The sequence below is a fragment of the Sander vitreus genome, chromosome 16 (genome assembly GCF_031162955.1).
Source record: "Sander vitreus isolate 19-12246 chromosome 16, sanVit1, whole genome shotgun sequence".
Lineage (NCBI taxonomy): Eukaryota > Metazoa > Chordata > Actinopteri > Perciformes > Percidae > Sander > Sander vitreus.
Genome location: NC_135870.1, coordinates 23221909 through 23241697, shown reverse-complemented (window position 1 = coordinate 23241697; position 19789 = coordinate 23221909). Strand labels below are relative to the sequence as shown.

At 40.6% G+C, this 19789-nt stretch overlaps 1 protein-coding gene across 1 annotated transcript in view; it reads left to right on the top strand.

The window, feature by feature from the left end:
• The window catches only part of niban2a (niban apoptosis regulator 2a), a 38396-nt gene that overhangs the window by 14569 nt on the left and 4038 nt on the right, over positions 1-19789 (top strand). Inside the window, 7 exon segments of the mRNA XM_078271141.1 lie at positions 9433-9548; positions 15505-15609; positions 15720-15882; positions 17527-17714; positions 18651-18806; positions 19068-19181; positions 19584-19691. Of these exon segments, the coding sequence (XP_078127267.1) occupies positions 9433-9548; positions 15505-15609; positions 15720-15882; positions 17527-17714; positions 18651-18806; positions 19068-19181; positions 19584-19691 (950 nt within the window).

Here is a 19789-nt window from a genome sequence, read left to right as displayed (position 1 = left end):
TGTAATCTAATTAATTACATACTCTGTAATGAATTAATCGAAATTAATCGCATACATAATTAACGGTGCCTGAACCGATACTTTTTAAGAAAGTAAAAAAAGAAAAGAAAAAAAAGGGTACTAAACAACAGTCGGTGACATTAAAGAACGGCTTGTTTATTGCTAAGGCCATATGGTCAAAATTAAATGATTTAATAATAATGTATAACAATAACTTATTTCACTAGTAAATTGCTGTTGAACAACAAAAACAACAACCAGATAGGAAAAGGACATTTACAATAACTTCAAATGCACCACGAGGCTGTAGTTTACCAGTTTCATTGAACGCACCGTCTGTGTTGTTTCTCCGACGACAGCTGCAGATTGTTACATCCCGGTGTTGAATCCTCTACAGTAAAACACAGTCACACTTTACACCGTTTAGCGTTAGCTGTCAGCATTGTAACCGTGTTTAATCCAGCTACTAGCTAGCGGTAGGCTAACGTTAGCTGCTGTTGAGTATAGTGTTAACTAGCGTCACATGCAGCGGGGTTTGTAACGTTTCAGAGCAGCAGAGAGAAGCGCAGACATATCAGTGGCACCAGATTTTCATCTGTATGCAAACGTCAATATGGAATGGATTAATCTGCGTTAATTTTTTTAACGCGTTATTTTTTCTCAAATTAATTAATCGAAATTAACGTGTTATTTTGACAGCCCTAATTTAGATATTAATGTTCAGACAGTGATTACATTTCACTTTGAGTAACCTAAATATTTTCAAAGAGGTACAGGCAGATATTTATCTCCTTTTATTTTCTGCATTTTTGTTTTGTTACTGACTGGAGATCAGTGTGTGTGTGTGTATATATATATATATATATATATATATATATATATATATATATATATATATACATATATACACACACACAGAGATCTACTTATTTAACTGTCTAGTAAAGTTCAAAGAGTGTTTAAAAAGTGCAATCCACATGTTTACATATGTTTATTACAGTATAACAATAATCTAAATACTACTAAGTGTGGTAAAGCCATATAGTTGTTTTTATATTTCTGCAATCTGCACTTTAGTTTGTGTGATTTGTTTCTGACTTTCATATATATGCTCAGTGCTCAATATACTACTGTGACTGAAGTAGTTAAACAAAAGATGTCATTCATATAAATTCATGCATCACCTTATTTCATCATCACATCCAGGCCTGGCCTCCAGGAAAGAACAGTTATTTTAATCTATTTTAATCTTGTGTTGTCCATACTATACAATGATTTATTGCTGGTCTTTGTTGAATAATATAGAAGACAAAGAGCTTAAAAAAATAATCGCATATTAAATTGCAATATTGGTGAAGAAAAAAAAAAAAAAATCGCTATTAGTTTTCCAAAATCGTTCAGCCCTAATTATTATTGTAAATAAATCCACATTGTTACATTTGCTACAGACAATACCCTAACCATGACAACATATTTACATTATGGCACCAAGATATGCCCTCTTGGTTATTAATAATACTATAATTATTATGACTATGACATATTAACCATATCCGGTCAATAAATACTTTTAACCAAAGTTCAAAGAGATTATTTAACTGTGGGGAATAATGAATGCTAAATACTAATATATGGACGTGATAACATCCATATTATTTAGTACATGGAAGATTTGATCCACAAGGACTAGGCTTTACCTTAGCTGACCCTCATTTTCAAGCACAAGTATTTGTATTTGGTTTTACATCATGCCGATGGGTGTGCACACATGGTTATGAAACGGTTTGTGTTGTTTGAGCTTTGAGGCTCCAACAGCTTTCCTCATATGAAAGCCAATGTATGGTTACATTTAAATTGTTATTTTGCTTTAGGTGATAGAATGGATCATCGTCAAGCAGGAGTCATCACAAGGAGTCATTGTAATCATCAAGTCAGCTGAATTAAATTACACAGCACCTACAGAGAGATGCAAGCAAGCATGCACTATAGTTTGTCTTTTCCACTGTAAGTTAAAGTCTAAACAATCCTGTATCACAAACAATACAACTAAACTTCCTATGGAATGAAACAACACACTGGCTCTAAGCTCATCACCAGGCTCACAAAGTTGCCCAACCTGATTCAACCTTGTTTAGCACTAAGCCAACTATCATGTCAATGTAGCTTGAATTCAAAGTGTTATCCTTAACCACACATGACAATTCTAGCAGCTGTGTGTCAACAGTATTAGCCTTAGTTTCAAAATATCCCATGCAAGCCCAAAAGTTAGTGGAGCCAACAAAAACAGGGGCTTTTTTCAGTTTAGTAAAGTTTGGGTTAAATTCTGCCAACACTAACTTTAGTGCACACATTTTCTGTCTGTATCCAGTCAAGCTCAACTGTTACTTCACAACACTACCTGTTCGGGCATGCTCAGTAAATGCTCGAGTCCCTGCTGTACATTCCAGATCAAATGTGAGGCTGGGCCAGTGTGGACTGGCTTTACTGTTTTTGGCCTGTGTTGACACGCCCAGTCTCACCTCTGCCATGTCAGTGTTTTGAGGAAAACCAGAACCGGAAAAAGACATTTCCTAGGGGTTATAAATGATTTTACAGCCTGACCCCTGGCCGGTCTCTGTGTGTGTGTGTGCCCGCCCACCTGCCCGCCCGCCCGTCCCCCTCCCTCTCCCTCATGTTGAAATCAACCCTTTTTTAAATATTAAATTAGTAGCTCTTCTGTATGGCACCTGAGACTTTGCACAGGGTGCCTAAAACACTAGAGTGACACTTCTGAATCTTACAGAGCACGTCAGTCGTGGTACAGAAAATACTGCCATGCCCATAAAGAATAAACTGCTAGGAGCACGGAAGCTTCATGCAAAGCAATTTATCAGCTGAACACTGGCACTATTCAGCTGGCTTTGATAAGTCTAAACCGCAAGTTAAATGTTCACACTGACACACTGAAGATCTATTTGAATCCACTAAAGCGTGTTGTTTTATCCTCAATAGCGCTCCAATAAAATTATCAGCTGCTGCTTTGCATCGCCTTAACACGATGATTTGCAAAGCATCCTGTTAATAAGCTCAGTTAACGTGTGACCTCATTGCAGAATTCTGCACAACGCGAAGCTGCAGCCCATCTGATTGGTCAACGTGGCAGAGTGAATGTTCGCACCACAGAGTTAAACCAGGATGATCTGCAAAATCTATCTGACTGCTCTGCATGCTTGACCTTCAGCAAATAACTGTTGTGAAGCTCTGCAGAGTGGAGTCACCATGTCCCTGTACCTCTATAATTAACCTGAGTAAAATGTTATAATAACTGAAATTGGACCCAGTAGGCCCAAACAAAATGATGTAATAGTGTCACGTCTGAGGTTAGATTCATCATGAACTTGATGATTTCTAGTCCTGAAGCCATTTGTTTATAATTCAACTAATGTAATTAATTAACAGCGAAAGTCTTTTTTTAAACAGATTTTAAAGACATTTGTTAGTTCCAGCTTCTCAAATGTGAGGAGTTGTTCCTTTTCGTTTTATATCTTTGATAGTTTAATATGTTCGGCTTTGAAGTGTCGGTCGAAAACAAGCATTAAAAAGTCATTAGTTTGGGCCCTTTTGATGGGTTCAGTTTGTGCAGCAGTCCAGCAGCCAGGCTGATGCTGCATCACATTAGCAGTCAAAGACTGCTCCGAGCTGCTGCTGGGCCACTAGAGAACCATCAATCACAGTCCCCACCCCCACAGCCTTTAAAACCAGTCACCAGGCCTCTGCTCGGATCCACAGACCTCACATTAATTCCACTCAGCAAAAAGAGACGTGCAATGGGCACATTCAAAGGACGGTAAAAGTACACATCAAGTCAGGTGTGTGGCTAGTCAGTAGCAGAGCAGTGTGCTTCTCAGCATGCTATATGGTTCAAAATGCTGACATTTATGTACTCTATGGCGTCATTGCCAGACAACACAGAGTATAGACTAATATACATAAAACAAAATAAGGTGTACTGTTTGCATTCACTCGGTTTCTGCTAAAATCGTATTTTAGGACTTCCTCAGTCATGTGTTTGCGATGTCTGCAGCCGATGGTATGTTTCCATCAGTATTTACTGTACTGTGGGTTCAGCTGGTTCCGTAGGGGCTGCACCATATTGGGAAATCCTACTCATGCATGTCGGTGGGAGCAGCAGCAATGTGAGGGTTTGAAAGAAGTGTTTAAAACCTGCTTTGATGTGAAAGCAGGTGGCCTGAAGCTGAAGTCTAATCAGGCAATATTTGACTTCCAAATGCTTAATGGGTTTTAAAATGTCAAATACATTTAACTCTGAGAAATATACACACGCACATTTGTGAAGGCCTGGGAACTTATCCACGGCTGCTGCTAAAATCCCTCCAACAAGAGCGTGGTGAGCAAGGCAGGGAGGGAAATGCCTCAAATAAAGAGACCGTGGTAAGTGCTGCCACATGTTCTATTTATACACACACACACACACACACACACAGTGCAGAGAAACTGCAGTTTGTTCCCTGATCTAGCTTGGTTCAGACACATGGAGAATGTGTAGCGTTTACAGGCCTGGCAGATAATGTTCAAAATATTTTCCATTTTAAATACTTTATTGCCATGTAAACACAGTTGATAGGAATTTCCCTCAGTGCAGCTCTTTAAAAAGGCAAAAACACACAAAGTGTATACAAATTTTTTTTTGGCACCAAGATGAAATATCTCTTCAAGTGAGCAACAAGCTGAGAATGTAGAATAATTCAGTTTCAGGCATTTCACAACCTGGCCATAGTTTGTGCCCTAAAAGTGTCCACATTACTAATTTGGGCCTGAGCACGGACATCGGTTGGCGAAGGCCCTATTGAAATTGATTATTATTTTTGCAAACTAATCACATTTTTGAGGGGCTAAAGGTCAAACGCCTGAAAATTTGCACACGCATCACAACCGGTGACATTTTTTAATATTTTATGGGTCTTGTGCTTGGGTATAACAAAATGGATCGACGGGCAACCCTCTCCAAAATTTCAAAGAAGTAGTAGATTTGTAGGCCGATGTATCATATTCAAACTTACAAAAAGGCCTCTTAAAGCCATTCCCTAAACGCAACAGGAAGTCAGCCATTTTGAATTTACGGTGGATTCTTTGGACATTTTTGATCCGATCATCTTCAAACCATCTAAAGACCTTGGAAAAGCTATATTGCAAAGCTTTTGAGTCCTAGTTGAATGAGAGCTAGAGAAGTTGGAGAGCTGTAAAGTTTGGTTTTTAAGCATTAAGGAGGAGTTAGGTTTGCCATTCCTATTGCTATTGTTACTTAAGACAGTATAATGGATAATGATAGCATGGAGCTTTGGACTATAGCATGAGTCTTGTTTTTTTTACACCATTAAAAGTATGCCAAATTAGCTATTAGCAGTTCTTTTTTGCAATGTGACCATGGATGTACAGACAACTATCACTAGATAACTTTGCAGAAAAGGCAAAATATCATTAGGATTAAACCATGTTAAGCCATCCACATAAATGATATTTATGGGGCAAACTGGTTGGTTGACTGCTTGGTCAAGGCCATGAGGCTGTTGTTGACAGTTTGAGGGTCTTGAACTGTCTAGTATAAGGATCGTAAACTATGAGGCAGTCTGCTGCTGCGTCCCTCAGACACTTTTCATTGCATTTGACCTCCAAATGATGCCTGGTCACCTGCCAACACGGTTATTTTCCCACTGCGCCTCTATCCTTATGTGTCCAGTGAATTCTCATGAAAGCCTGTGCCAAAACAAGCCAACACACGGCCCTCAGCCCATCAGCAAAGAGTTAGTGAGCTGGGAGCAGAGACAGCTTCCTGTCTGGCTCTGCCTCTCCCCCGCCTCACTCCTTGGTCACTTCCTGTCTTTGTCAGCCTCCACTGAGTCACAGACTTGCAGCCAGAGACAAAACAACTTGATAGGAAAGAGACACACACATTGATGCTTGTGCATACGGACTCACTTCACACACACAACAACAGCGATGAAAAATGAAGCCAATGCGACAGTGCCAAAAACTGCAGGTCATTGAGTGGCCACTTGAGACTCAATCCATATAGACCCCCCCCATGTTAAAATGCCCAACTTTAGTCCAGAATAAATAAAGCTGTGGTAGGCACTTTATTTTTAGCGTCGTTAGGCAAAAATTCTATAATAATCTTTCAGCATATTCTCAGTAGTCTGAGAGTAATCTAGACCAGTGGTTCCCAACCTGGGGTCCAGGGGACCCCTCAGGGGGGCGGCAGAGATCAGAGGGGGTGCGCAAGTCTTTATCTGGTTTGATGTTAAAATATTTGCAGGTTAAACAAATTATGATAATACACTAGAATATATAATGTATACAAAAGTCTGTATGAAAACTATATATTTTTGTTCTTGCTTAAAATTGTACGCAGGCTACTTAGTAGGCCAAACCCCCGGGACCTCTTAACCTGGGACCCTTACTGTCATCAGGTCAGCTGCTAGCTGCCATCATCCTCGTTTGTCCTGCCGCCACGGCACCACTATTTTATGAATGAAACATGGCGGAGAAACGTAAAAGTGCTGATAACTGCTCTGTATCAAAAAAGAAAGTAAGGCTGTATCTCGAGACTGGTCAATTCGAGGTCATTTCAGAGAGAGAGAGAGAGAGAGAGAGAGAGAGAGAGAGAGAGAGTTCCTATTGGCTGTTCTGCGCATGCATTGCCGTGCGACAGAGCGGGGAGAGGGAGAGCTGCAGGAAGATGTCTAACTCTACTTCATAGTCTGTGTTTTTTGCTTTTTACTCACTGTAGCTTTGAACATGTACACAGCCCTAATAGGCGTGAACAAGGTAACAGAATATCACACAGGCATTCTGTTGGTAAACCTACCATTCAACCATTATGAAGTATAGGAAACACATTTTTCTCTCTAATTTGTTGGGACCTGCCGTTCACAACAGCTTAAACTTTCAAACTTTCTTTTTTTTTTTTTACATTTGTGTAGCCTGTGTGTGTGTGTGTGTGTGTTGGTCTTCCGTCACCCTTCCTGTCTGGCTCTCCCTGTGCCGCTCAACCCTTGGGGGCAGAGCGGCCATGGCATGTAGGCATATTGACAATATAACAAATTTGTGATATAGTACAATGCTGTTTGGGCCCGGCTGTCTTTCAGCATAACCCGTGTTTTGCTATGTGGTTGTATTGCCTGTAATGACATCTGTCATCATAAGCGTTAGCCTGTTGTTACTGTAATACTTTAAAAGGGCATAGGTTGTTTTGGGGCTGGCCATTTCATTACCAAATCAGTATCATTTGGTGTATCTACTTGAACTTAAGTAAGGGGTCCAAATATTTCTTACACCACTGCAAAATGGAATCACTTCAGTGGAAATTGCACAGCACTTACTGTAAGTGTTCAGTCCCATTGAAAAGCTGAAGCAGATGGGTAAGCTTTTTAAAGAAAAAAATATTGCTGCTATTGTAAAAGTTGTGTTACTGCGTATTATTGACCATAATAAATTATGGGAAACATTTCAATAAGGACTGGGTTGGCAAACAGCAAAGCTGTCCTTTAATTACACATTCATGCATCAGAAGGACTGACTCACAGTGAAGTGCCACATGTAAAAACACAACTGTAGCATCAGTCACTTTTATTTTAAGAAAGAGCTGCTCTGAAGGACAAACTGCTAATTATAGGGCTGTTTTAAGATACACCTGTTTATACTCTTTTGTGAGGGATGTATGACTTACGCACTCAGTGTCCCTCAGTGCTGTGGCATTGAGAGAGGCGGCTAGCATTGTATTTCCATTACTTAAAACATAACCACATGGTAAGAACCAACTTCCTTAAAACACATGCATGTTGCTGAGTGCTTTGTGAGCTGCTTCTATTGTCCGGTCAGCTGGGAGGGGCCGTAACCATGGTAACCACATGAAATCTGTCCTCTAACAAGCCAACATCTTCCTGTTTTGAGGGGTGACACAACTGTGTGTGTGGCCGAGTGTGCACGTGTTGTGCTACACTCCAGAAACTGTTACTGAATATACTGCTGACCATAATTAGCCTCTCCGACAGTCCCATGGAAATGACTTGGATGTCATGGAAACGGTTGTTAGTGTGGGAATCTGCAGAAACCAATTAAAAGTCCACACGTTTGTTCATCTCATACCAAGAAAACATCCATTTAGGTGTTGCAGACTGCAGAGCATTCTGAGGCCTGCCTTTAATACAAAGAAAGCATGGAATCCAAAAAAGCATCCCCACAATCTTGCTATTACAGATAAGTAGTAGCGAAGTCTGCTAACTGTGGCGAAAGCACCCAGAGGTTCACCGCTCTGCCCGTTTTACAAAGTTGACTCCAAGTCAACTTTTGCAGAGCTGTAGTGGAACTGCAGTTGAAAAAAGATCCCAGGGAAAACCTAGCGGAGTGTCTTTTAGTACCACCAAACGCTGAACAATCTTCGACCAAAATGTTACAATTAACGTTTATGAACTGAAAACACACTGAAGACACCCTTTCACTCCCTCCTCCACATGAGCATGCTCTCTCTCCAGGGGTCTATCTGGATTCAGTGGGGCACTTGAAAACCTTCTTCTAAAAAAAACTCAATATCTTTGTGCTGCGACAAGAGTCTTCATCACTAGGAAGCTAATAATGGACTAAAACATTGGATAACAGATTAAAAAAAACAAAGCAAATTCTCTCTCCCATGCCAAATACTTGTGTACTTCAGCACAATCTTCACTTACAATCATTTTGGAAGATTGTGCTGAAATGTACATGTCCTTATTTATCTGTTATTTTACTTTTATTTACTCTTTTTTACATGTTCAAAATAAACTATTACTATACATATAGTCTATATTCTGTATACATTTAATGAAAACATGTTTACATCAATGATGCTGAAAGTTATTTAAAGTTGATGGCCAATTTCCCTGATGTAGAATCTTTAATGTTAAGTTGCCAGCCATATCATCTGACCAGGGAATGACCAGTGTTTTTGTTGCTGCCGTTTACATTCCTCCTTATATGCACTACAGCAATGCACTACTGCTTTTGATTTGTTTTTCTCATGAAGCATAAAGAGACTACAACTGCATTTCCTTGTGCAACCCTGTATTGTACAATGACAATGTATGAATTTAAAGTATAAATAATTACATAATTATTAAATAAACAGTTTGAAGCAGAAATAATTGAAAACCTACTATTCATTTTGCTTGTAAATGACTCCTCATGTCCCATTAATTAAAGAAAAACACATTATTTGATTCATTAAAATTGCGTCCCTCTAAAGTTCTTTTTGTGCTCCCAAATTTTTCAACTTAGGGTACCTTGGGAAAAAAGTTACCGTCAATCCCAGTTAAGATCTTTTTTTAAAAGAGGGGAGAAGGGGGTCTTGTTTCTGTAATGTTACCAAGCATCTGCTCTGCTTTTTTCTGCCCCCAACAGGTTTGCCAGAGGACTGCACAGTTCAGACACCAGCCTTCACTGACGCTGTGAGACTTCACAGACAAGCCAAGGGACACTACGGGACCTGGGATATGATGTGCGGGGCACCCCCACAGGTCAGGATCTCAGATCACAATACTGCTCTGTCCCCGCTCAGAGGCTGGAGCCTATAAAGTCTGCATCTCTAGAGCTGAAAAAAAAAACAGGTCCAGAAGGCCTTTCCCATTTTAAGTTAAACATACTGTAAACTCGGCTATCACAAAAAACCTAGCACACTGGCACATTATCTTCACATTGCTGGTTGTTTAATAACAACTTCCAGTTGAAGTTGACACTTGGTGATGTTTGACATGGAGTTGTGATGTCAAAGAATGATTGATTTAAGATATATTAAAGGACAATTCTGGCGGAAAATGAACCTAGGGGTTAATAACACGTGTACCGAGTCGACCATTCTCTGGGATATGTTTTCATGCTAATCGAATGTGACTCTAGCTTAAAACAAGATAGCGCAAACCGCTGATTAGCTTATGAAGCTAGTCATCGGGGCAGAGGGTAAAGTAAAAACTCTTTTTAATAAACTGTCTGTACACTTACACAGTTGTCAGTGCTTCGGTTTACACGTAGGGACCCTCATTATGCTACCGTGGAAGTGTGGTGCTATTTTGAGCCTTGTTAGTGGTATAGAAATTTATTTTTACTCTGCATCGAGGCATAAGCCTCTCAGTATATGTGCACCTGCTCTACCCACGGACCAACCCGGCCACCACTAGGTGGAGCTTTTTACTTTTTAATGAGATTGAGTTAGGGGCCGACCACACCAATCATGCGGCTTAGCTATCTGGGGCTCATGCTTACGCTAAACTAGCATCTTGAACAAGCAGCTGCTCAGTGAACGCAGGCTAAGAGCTGAGTGTAAGACAGCACGACTCTACACATGCTTCCAACTAAGTCAACACAAAAGTGATACATTGTATTAGCGACACTACCCTGATCTGAACATGAATGCAATTTAGCAGTGGCAATAAGTGGACAGATAAAGTCAGAGCGACAGTATTGTCTGTCCCCAGGACATCCGTCCAGCTACACCAACGTTAGCTACAGTGAACAAAACATCAGTCCGTTCTGCAGATGGGAGCTATTTTAAATTAAGTCATTTTGTTTTATTTAGTTTATCAATCAAGTAACTTGGTATTTACTTGTTGTTTAACTCCCAGTGTAGCCTACTCTGATTTTGTGTCCGTCATGTACGGGTTTAAAACAGTTTGTAATGGAAAAACATCCAACGTATTTCATAAATTATCCATGATTAATCGATTATTGATGGTTAACGTGGCCAACTATCAGTTAAGCAAATTGCTTAAAATATGCACCCCTATTACGAGTTGATGAGGAGCACCTGAATGCACCATTAGGGAGGTTCAGCCCTGCCTGCAGGTTCTCAGAAAGAACCACCTTTGCAGGCTACATGCTTCAGAAGATACTAAACCTGTTTGAGTCGTTGACTCACTCAGATCTTTAACCCGACTCTTTAAATTAACTCATGAGTCGCGAGTCTCTAGTATCATTAACTCGGACCAGTTGAGTCCTACTACAACTCAATCTAAAATGATAACAGCGCCACACACAAACCTCTTGCAACATTAGGTACTACTAGTCCTAGCCATCTTAGCTGCCAAAAGCTTTATAACTTACAATTTCGTAGGCAACAACAACTCCACAAGTCAACTCAAGCGACTGAGTGAGCAGAGAGACAGTCCGAGACAGGTTATAGGAACTTCCCGACCCGCAGACTCAGCCGGAAACATTTCAAGCTCCCAGACCACTTCTCGATGACTCACGAGTCCTCGACGACCCGCAAGCTCCCACGCGAGTCAGTCAGTCTCGCAAATCAGCCGGCTACGTTGTCATGAGTGGATCTGTAGCAGACGAGCAAGTGAACTTCATTTGAGTCAGGGTAAAGCAAATCCACAACAAAAGCCATTCTTTCACTTCTGAAATAACATACAATGTTCTGCACGTAGTCTAGCTAGGCCTACTGTAGGTTTGGTGTATAAATGTGGTATATTAAAATGCAATTAGGTCGAGCAGACAGTCCAAAACATTGCAAGCTTGTCTCGGCTCGCCTATAGATCAGTACTGACTCAAGTGACTCACACAACCTGGATCAGTTTAGTGAGTGACTCAGAATAACCCGAATCCTTAAAAGGAATCGAGTTTGCCAGGCCTAGAAGACACAGCCTGTGATACAACTTTTCACAGAGGATATTGTGCTTCAAATAGCACGTTTGCTACAGGTGACAGTTAAAAAGATTTTCTGTCAGTCCCAGTGAGTACCTGTCCAAAGATCAAGTCAGGGCCATAGTTCAACCTATTGAGTGGCAACAATGATAATTTGGTAGAAAGACGCATGGCTGCTTTTCAGAGAAAGGTTTTTTCGCAATGAATATAGCTCAGGAAAACACTCCATCTACTTCATGAACACACACCCTTTCTTCACACTAAAGTACAAGAGTGCACCTACATAAGACCTTCAAAGAGACTGTCAGCAACACGACGCACCCCTCAACATACCAGCATTCACAAGGACACACACGGACGGACACACACACACACACACACACACACACACACACACACACACACACACACAGGGGTCTCCCCTCTGAATGAGTCTCTTTCAGTCTCCTGCTAGTGCTTCATAGTCCCTCTGTGTGTTTATGGCAATCACTTTTTCTTCATTCATTTCCATGTTTCCTGTCTGAAAATGTAGTACATTTCTGGATTTCTTCAACATTTGTTTAACAGGAGCAGATGACAGTGCTATGAGAGATTTTAGGAGTTTATAATACAAAGAGTAATTTAGGCAATATAGTAAGACATTTTTACATTTTCCAGCCTCTCTCACTTTCAGACATTCCTGTGGATTTTTAATCTATTATGCAAATACAGAAGGGAAACAAAATAAGCTGCAGATGACCATCAGAACTGTACGCAGTTACGAGTTCTATGAATCCAGCAGGGAAACCCATAGAACGAGGGCTCAGCTGGTTTAAATGTAATTGGTGGTAAGGGAACCTGTCACAATAAAAACAAGTGAAAATGTGAATGTGACTATGTGAATGGGAAAATGTGAATGTGAGTAAATGTGACTACTTGTGTGTACAAAAGAATGGGGTTGTGAGTAACTATGTTTAAATTCCTAAAGCCAGTTTATAATATTTCCCTGAGCCAAGAGGAAACGCCCCAAAACAAAAACCAGCCAGACCAAACCAGACCATAACATTCATACTCAAACATGAATATAATTCAAATGACACTACTCAGAGCATTTTCAGAGCCGTTTCACAACAATAAGTAATCCATAATAATGCCAATGGAAATACAGCACATAGGTTGAGGTTGATAGTTGCAACATAAGAGCAGAAATTAACAGCCAGTTAATAACAAAGCAAATAGGCCTTTTCTCTGGTAGACATTTTGACATGTTGGAAAATCAAAGGTGTAAATAATTAATGGCTGAATTACAATTAGCTGCGTTGGTTTCAGGGCCCTGGTGTCGTAGCTGGGGTACCTAAACATACCTAAGCCATCGTTAATGTTATTAATAACACCTGTGCTTTTCCTATGATGACAAGCAAATATGTCCGCTGTGAAAAGGCCAATTAGCCGCACAGTTAAGTGATATACAACCCATACCATAAAACTTAACAGAGCCAAGGATACCTACAGAAGAATGGCAATAATGCAGTATAATAGCACACGTAGCTAACACTTACCTTAGAAATGTGAAGCACACAGTCCCCACAGTGTCAGGCAGACGACAGGAGGGCAGGGAAACATTGTTTGAGGCCAACAGGTGATACAACGGTGAAGGAGGCTTAAACACAATGATTTCCACCGCAAAACAGTCCTGGAGCAACATTGTGAGACTGTTCGCATGCTAGCTTGACTATGAAATGTTACATTAGCAACGCTAGAGGTCTCATAAGGTGTTTACAGCTGAATTACAGCAGAGCTTTTCAAACAGCGTTGAAATGGCTACACGTAGTGTGCGGGGGCGGGGCATCGACGGTTTAAATAGACCGCCTTTTTACGACAGGTGTGTGGGTAGGCGATTCCTGCGCATGCGCATGTCGGATCGTGCAGGCAGCACAGATCGCGTACCGACAATTGGTGCATTAAATATAAGTAATTGCAGCGCATGGTATGTCACGTGTGACTGTAGCAGATAGTAACTAAAGGTTTGACTCAAATTGTTGGACTACTGTAGCTAGCAGGTGTTTTGCATCATTTCAACAATACATGTCCAGCAGAGTAATGAAGCATTTTCGGCGTGTTGTTTTCAGACATCATTTTTTTTTATTTATCTAGAAAACAAAATATACACAAAATGTAGCAATAGGCTAACCAGTGCAGACATAAATCATGCAAATATTGATAACAATTAAGGTTAAGAAGTATTTATTTATTTTTTAAAGAAAATATATAGGCTATGTTAGAAGAAAAAATCGTTCCTTTTTATAATAATATTCAAAAATGAATCACAAATGGGCTTGAGGGTTGAGATTTGGGGTATCCAGATGTTAAAACTGGCACAACATACATTTTAAGTATGATATATCACAGCCACCAATGCAAAAAATAAAGAAAGCAAAGACACTATTTAACTTAGTAGCCTGCATTCCAGACAAACCATCTTTTTGACAAACAAACTACGATATACCTGTTATTTGTCATGTCTTTCTGATCCTCAGCTAGGCCTACTCCTCTGCTTTTGTCACAGCCATTCATTACCCAGCAACATGTTTCACCAAATATTTAGTCTAGCTTAGTTAAACCTCATGGAAGTGCTGAGCTTGCTTACGTGTGTGTGTGTGTGTGTGTGTGTGTGTGTGTGTGTGTGTGTGTGTGTGTGTGTGTGTGTGTGTGTGTGTGTGTGTGTGTGTGTGTGACTAAAGCCAGCTTTCCTGCCTCTCTGTGTCCAGCTGTGTATCAATCGCCCCACTGTGTCCATGTAACCACAAAGGAAAGAGAAGCTGCTTGTTTTTGAGGTTCATTTTTGTTTTGCTTTGGGTGGAGGATATTGGTTGTTTTTTGACTACACCTCTAGTGTAAAAATACCCAGTTGGCATATTGCCATAGTAACTATAAGTGTAACTGGTGGAAAAGCAAGGCTAACCTTGCAGCTCACAGTATGAATTTAAAGCACCATTAGGCAGAAATTATGCTGCGTTCCAGGCAACCCGTAACTCGTGTTTTCGCAACCTTCTTCCCGTGAAAGTGCCCTGGAACGACAGTCAAACCCGTAACTTACTACTTGTGAACTCGTACCAGATCGTTGTACTCCCAGTTACAGTTTTTGACGTCACACACACATAAACAACAATGGTGACCCCTGTTGATGCTGTACAGACGTCGGTGATTAACAGTGAGAAATAGAAATAAATATACATAAATAGGCAACGTAAAGTAATTCCGCACATTGTAATTAAAAACAATACACATACGATTGTGTACTACTACAGGTTATGTTTATTAAATGAAGCCCAAAATATGTTGCAGACTAGAAATTGCTAGTATCAGCTAGCGCTAGTTAACGTCAATGGTAGGTAGCTGCTAGCTAACGCTGACGCTAGCTAGAAGGGTTTGTCGGGACTTTGCCTGGAACGCTACCAAGTCATGAGTCGTGACTTGAAGTCATAATTTACGGGCTAAAAATTGTGTCTGGAACACATTAATCCAATATGATACAGTCCGATATATTATAACCTTATGGAAGGAAAACTGGGCAGGCTCTCTTTAATTTTTTGTATTGATGTGTAATATATTTAATACAAAATTACAAATTAAAAGTGTGTAAATACATTTCTAAAATCACAATAAAAACAGTGGTAAAGTGTTTTTTGTGTGCGTTTTTTGCTTGTCTATGGGGGGGTTACTTTGCTGTATTCTACTGTGCTTGTTTCTTATTTTTAAAACAGAAAAGCTATAAATAAAATATTTTAAAAACAGTGGTAAAAAAAAAGGGTGTGTAACTACATAAGTTCTGTATGTTGTGTGTGTTTACAGATTCTGGCTAATCTGGTGATGGAGACCCTTCAGCCAGAGCTGCGAAGCGTGATTGGTCCTCGTCTGAAGGGGAAGCTGCAGCAGAGGCAGAGGGATTGGATGTTGGTGAGTACCTATCATACTGTACAGTTCACTGCAGTTATGCCGTACAATCACTGGAGAGACTCAAAACAAGTCCAAACCAAATAATGTCTTTGCACGACCCTCTCCTCCAGATCTCTGATGCCGTGTACAGGCAGGTGTTGTCTCAGACCACCAGTCAGTATGATGCACTGGTCGAAGGCTGTGAGGCCCAGAGAGCTCCACTGGATGCCAGACTGCGAACCGACATGGACCAGATCATCACGTCTAAAGAACATGTCAACAGCAAGATACAAGGTGAACAAAGATTTACATGAAAGTCTTTTCTTTATAAATCCTGAAGAGTTGTCATGGTCTGTTAAATGTGACACATAAACAGAGGAGGTTTTCATGTTGCTTCCATTCATTGATTTTTAGGCTGTAGACATGAGGCAGTCCAGTCCATGATGCATTTTGTTCTATATGTTGAATACCAAACCACAGTCGTACGTAACTTTTTGCATTGTCCAGCAGTTTGTGATCAGAAAATTGCTCCCACCATTAGGTACAGATGTTAGTAGAGACATCTTGTCACAGGAAGCACACATTTTAACATAAGCCTATGGGTGAAATGTGTTGTTTCTTTTTACACGTAACCATTATGTCAAAAGCAATTCAATGACTTAAATGTCTTTCATTGTGAAGTACTTCCTAACTACACATTGATATATAGTCATTGGAATGCACTTTTCAATCACATTTAGCCCCAGACACCTAGGGTTCCCATGTAAATATCCAAAACCATGCCTCCTGGGACGTTGTGCATAGTAAAAACTAACTGAAAACAACTATAAATCAAAGAGGTAAAGGCACTCCAATTTAACACTTCGTTTTGTTAAACAAAATAAGATCCAGGGAGTGAATTTGGAGCAAGAATTGCTGACAGACAGAAATAAATATTCCATGTTTCATTTTTAATGGCATATTTTAATCCACTCTCAACTGAACACCACCTCAAGTTTCCCTACTTACACGTCTAACTTGCTATGAAAAATGACTTGGTGCTCGCTGTGCCGTGGAACATGATCTCCCAGACCGAAGTACGCTTCATTGTTCATCTGTTTGCCTGAGTGACTGTGCTTTCTTTGGCAGCAGCAAAGCGATCACTTTGGTCACTGAATAATGCCACAATGCTCAAGTTTCTGACGACTTTGTTTGGACATTTGGCACAACCAGGGCCTTTCCTCTGTAACTAAACCTCCCTCCCTGTCTGATATTTTCCAGCTCTTGTTGTACTCTGCACTTGCGCCTCTGAACTATAGCTTTGTATTTAAGTCTGTTGTTCTCTGTTGTCGCTCATTCTGTTTGATTAGTTGGCTTCTACAGCACCAGAGCATTCACCCTTTGAGCGGTGAGCCTGGCAGCTTTCTATTCAAATGTTAACTTGGCACAGGCCGCTCACATTCTTCATTTGTCCTATTTTCCATCGAACCAAAGTGACAGAACTGCATTCCATCACCTGCAATATATGGGCCGTTTCTGACTTTATCCCGCAGATAATGCTCAAAACTACAAGTCAGCTGTAAAAAATAAATAAATCCTGATGCAGGTTAACATTACGTTACTAACATGAGGGCAATGCGGAGGTTTACATGAATTTTATTTTGTTGGTCTCTTTAAGCACGTTTCCTTACTAACAATTGGGTGTATCTGAGAGTTGGATGAAAGCTGCAGGGCTTCCATTGAAACTACATGTGTGTTTACTTAAATGTCATACATACCAACCATTTCAACCTGACAACAAACAACACACTGTATATTGATATTACTAATTCGCAGAGGTCCTCATACTTTTATTTTTCTTCATGCTTGATGGACTCTTCATCATCATCATCTGTTGTGTGTTTACAAGCTGCAGCAACCAACAATGAATATGTTCTTTGCGTCCCTGCTGGCGTGCAGCTCTGGTGTTGCCCAAGGCGGAGCAACTCCTGCAGACCAGCGTCCAGCCCTACATCAGCTCCATCCTGGAGGCCCTGATGGAGCCCACCAGCCGAGGCTTCTCCGAGGTCCGGGACATTTTCTTCAAGGAGATGGTGGACATCAGCAAGAACTCGCTCAACGGAGCGGGCAAAGACAAACTTGGAGACGTGAGTCATGTTCCCCCTCCCCCTTTCTGTCTGCATGTGTAGAACAGCCAATAGGAACTCTCTCTCTCTCTGAAATGACCTGTGATTGGCCAAATTGTCTGGTCACAGGGTAGATTTTCCAAAGCCTATAAACAGAGCCAAGAGTAGGTGCAGAAGTCTAAGTTTCTCTCAGAACACTTGCATTACAATATGCTGAAAGATTATTATGGATTTTTTTGCCTAACAATGCCAAAATATTATGCCTACCCTAGCTTTAAAGCTGCTAGTCTGTAGAGCTTTATACATTGCAGGAATAGGTACAAAGCTGAGTTACCCAGCTCTAATTGTGTTCAACGTACTTCATATGAGACTTACATTTATATTTGTAAAAGAAAAAAGTGGCAGGAGCGCTTCTGGTATCCTTTTAACCACCAGTGCTCATGGAAGGGAATAAAGTACACGGAAAGGAGGAAGAATTATGACTAAAAAGTCATAAAAAAAACAAAACATTTCCAGGCACTCAAGGCTGGTTACAAAAACTGATAAAAGGCCTTTAAATGTTAAGTGTTCCTCACTCTGAGGAAGGCTGAAGCCGATTTCCGTTGGTGTATTTTCTCTGTCTTGCCCTGTTAATTAAAGGCCCTTTTATCACTTTTTGTAACCAACCTTGAGTGCCTGGACATGGGTTTATTTTATGGATTTATATATCCTTGGACTTAAATTTAGTCAGAAAATATGTTTAATGTGTTAATGTGAAGAGTACTTCCGGACATTTGGTTATAATAAAATGATGAGAGTTTCCTCAGTTGCCCTCTGTGACCTCAACAATCAGCTCAACCTCTTTCTCTGTTTAGGTCTTAATTCTCCTTGTATGATGCTTGTACCACCTTGATCACCGTTATTCATTCTCTCTCTCTCTCTCTCTCTCTCTCTCTCTCTCTCTCTCTCTCCCCCCAGCACATGGAGAGGCTGTCCATGCTCGCCTTCCACCCGGTGAAGATGCAGAGCTGCTATGAGAAGGTGGAGCAGCTCAATCTGGAGGGGCTGCAGCAGAGGTTTGACGTGGCCAGCCCCTCGGTGTTCATCAGCAGGGCTCAGATCCTCATGAGGGAGGTAAGGTGCTACAGCAGCAGTTTTCTCTGGTATAATACAAAGAATTTAGCATGTAGCAAAGCAGTGTGAGAAGGAGGCCTGAAAACACTCCCTAGTTCCTTGTGAGACAACAAGCAACCTGTCCTGCCTGTGGTGAAGTCTCTACTTCCACCTGCTGGACAAAAAGAGAGTACAACAATTTGTAAAGATGGAACAGTGAGAGCACCAGCATCAATCAGTTTCCTGTGCTACTATAGAACTTCTAACTCGTTTTTCTGACAGCAAATGGACAATGCAGTCTACACATTCATGCAGCTGCTGCAGCAGTCTTTAGAGACCCAGGGAGAAGATGACATGTGCAAGACCATGCAGCGATGCCAGGACAGGGTTCTCAAGGTAAACAGAGAAGTGGTTTAGTACACAAACAGTAAGTAAAGACAGTAACCTCGTCAATAGTTTTCACTATTTTAGCTGCAGCATGTTACAGAATAAAGAATAATACTATAAAAAACAGACTTTTAGGATCAGTTCACCCAAATCCCCTCCAAAAAAAAACATATTTCTCAGTTTCAGCATAAGCCAGTCCTGGCTAAGATGAATGGTGAATGAATCTACCGGAGTTTTTTTTTTTAGTCAGACAGTATCTGGATACACTGTATATTTAATTAATCTCCAGAGGGACTCTGGGATTTCAGCAGAAGCAGTAGGAAACATTGGAAAATGTAAAAAAAAAAAATGAGTAGAAAAGACATTATGAGTCATTGAGCTCTCCGTGTGTTTCTGGTCCTTCCCTGTCAGAAATATGATTATGACAGCAGCACAGTGCGCAAGAAGTTCTTCAGAGAGAGTCTCCTGCAGATCATCATCCCATACATGCTGCAGCAGCTCTCGCCATCCTGCTCACCTGTGAGTAGCACCCAACACAGCATCAAATCACCTTCTCAGCGCTGACTGCTTTAAAATCTATCTATCTATCTATCCATCCATCCATCCATCCATCCATC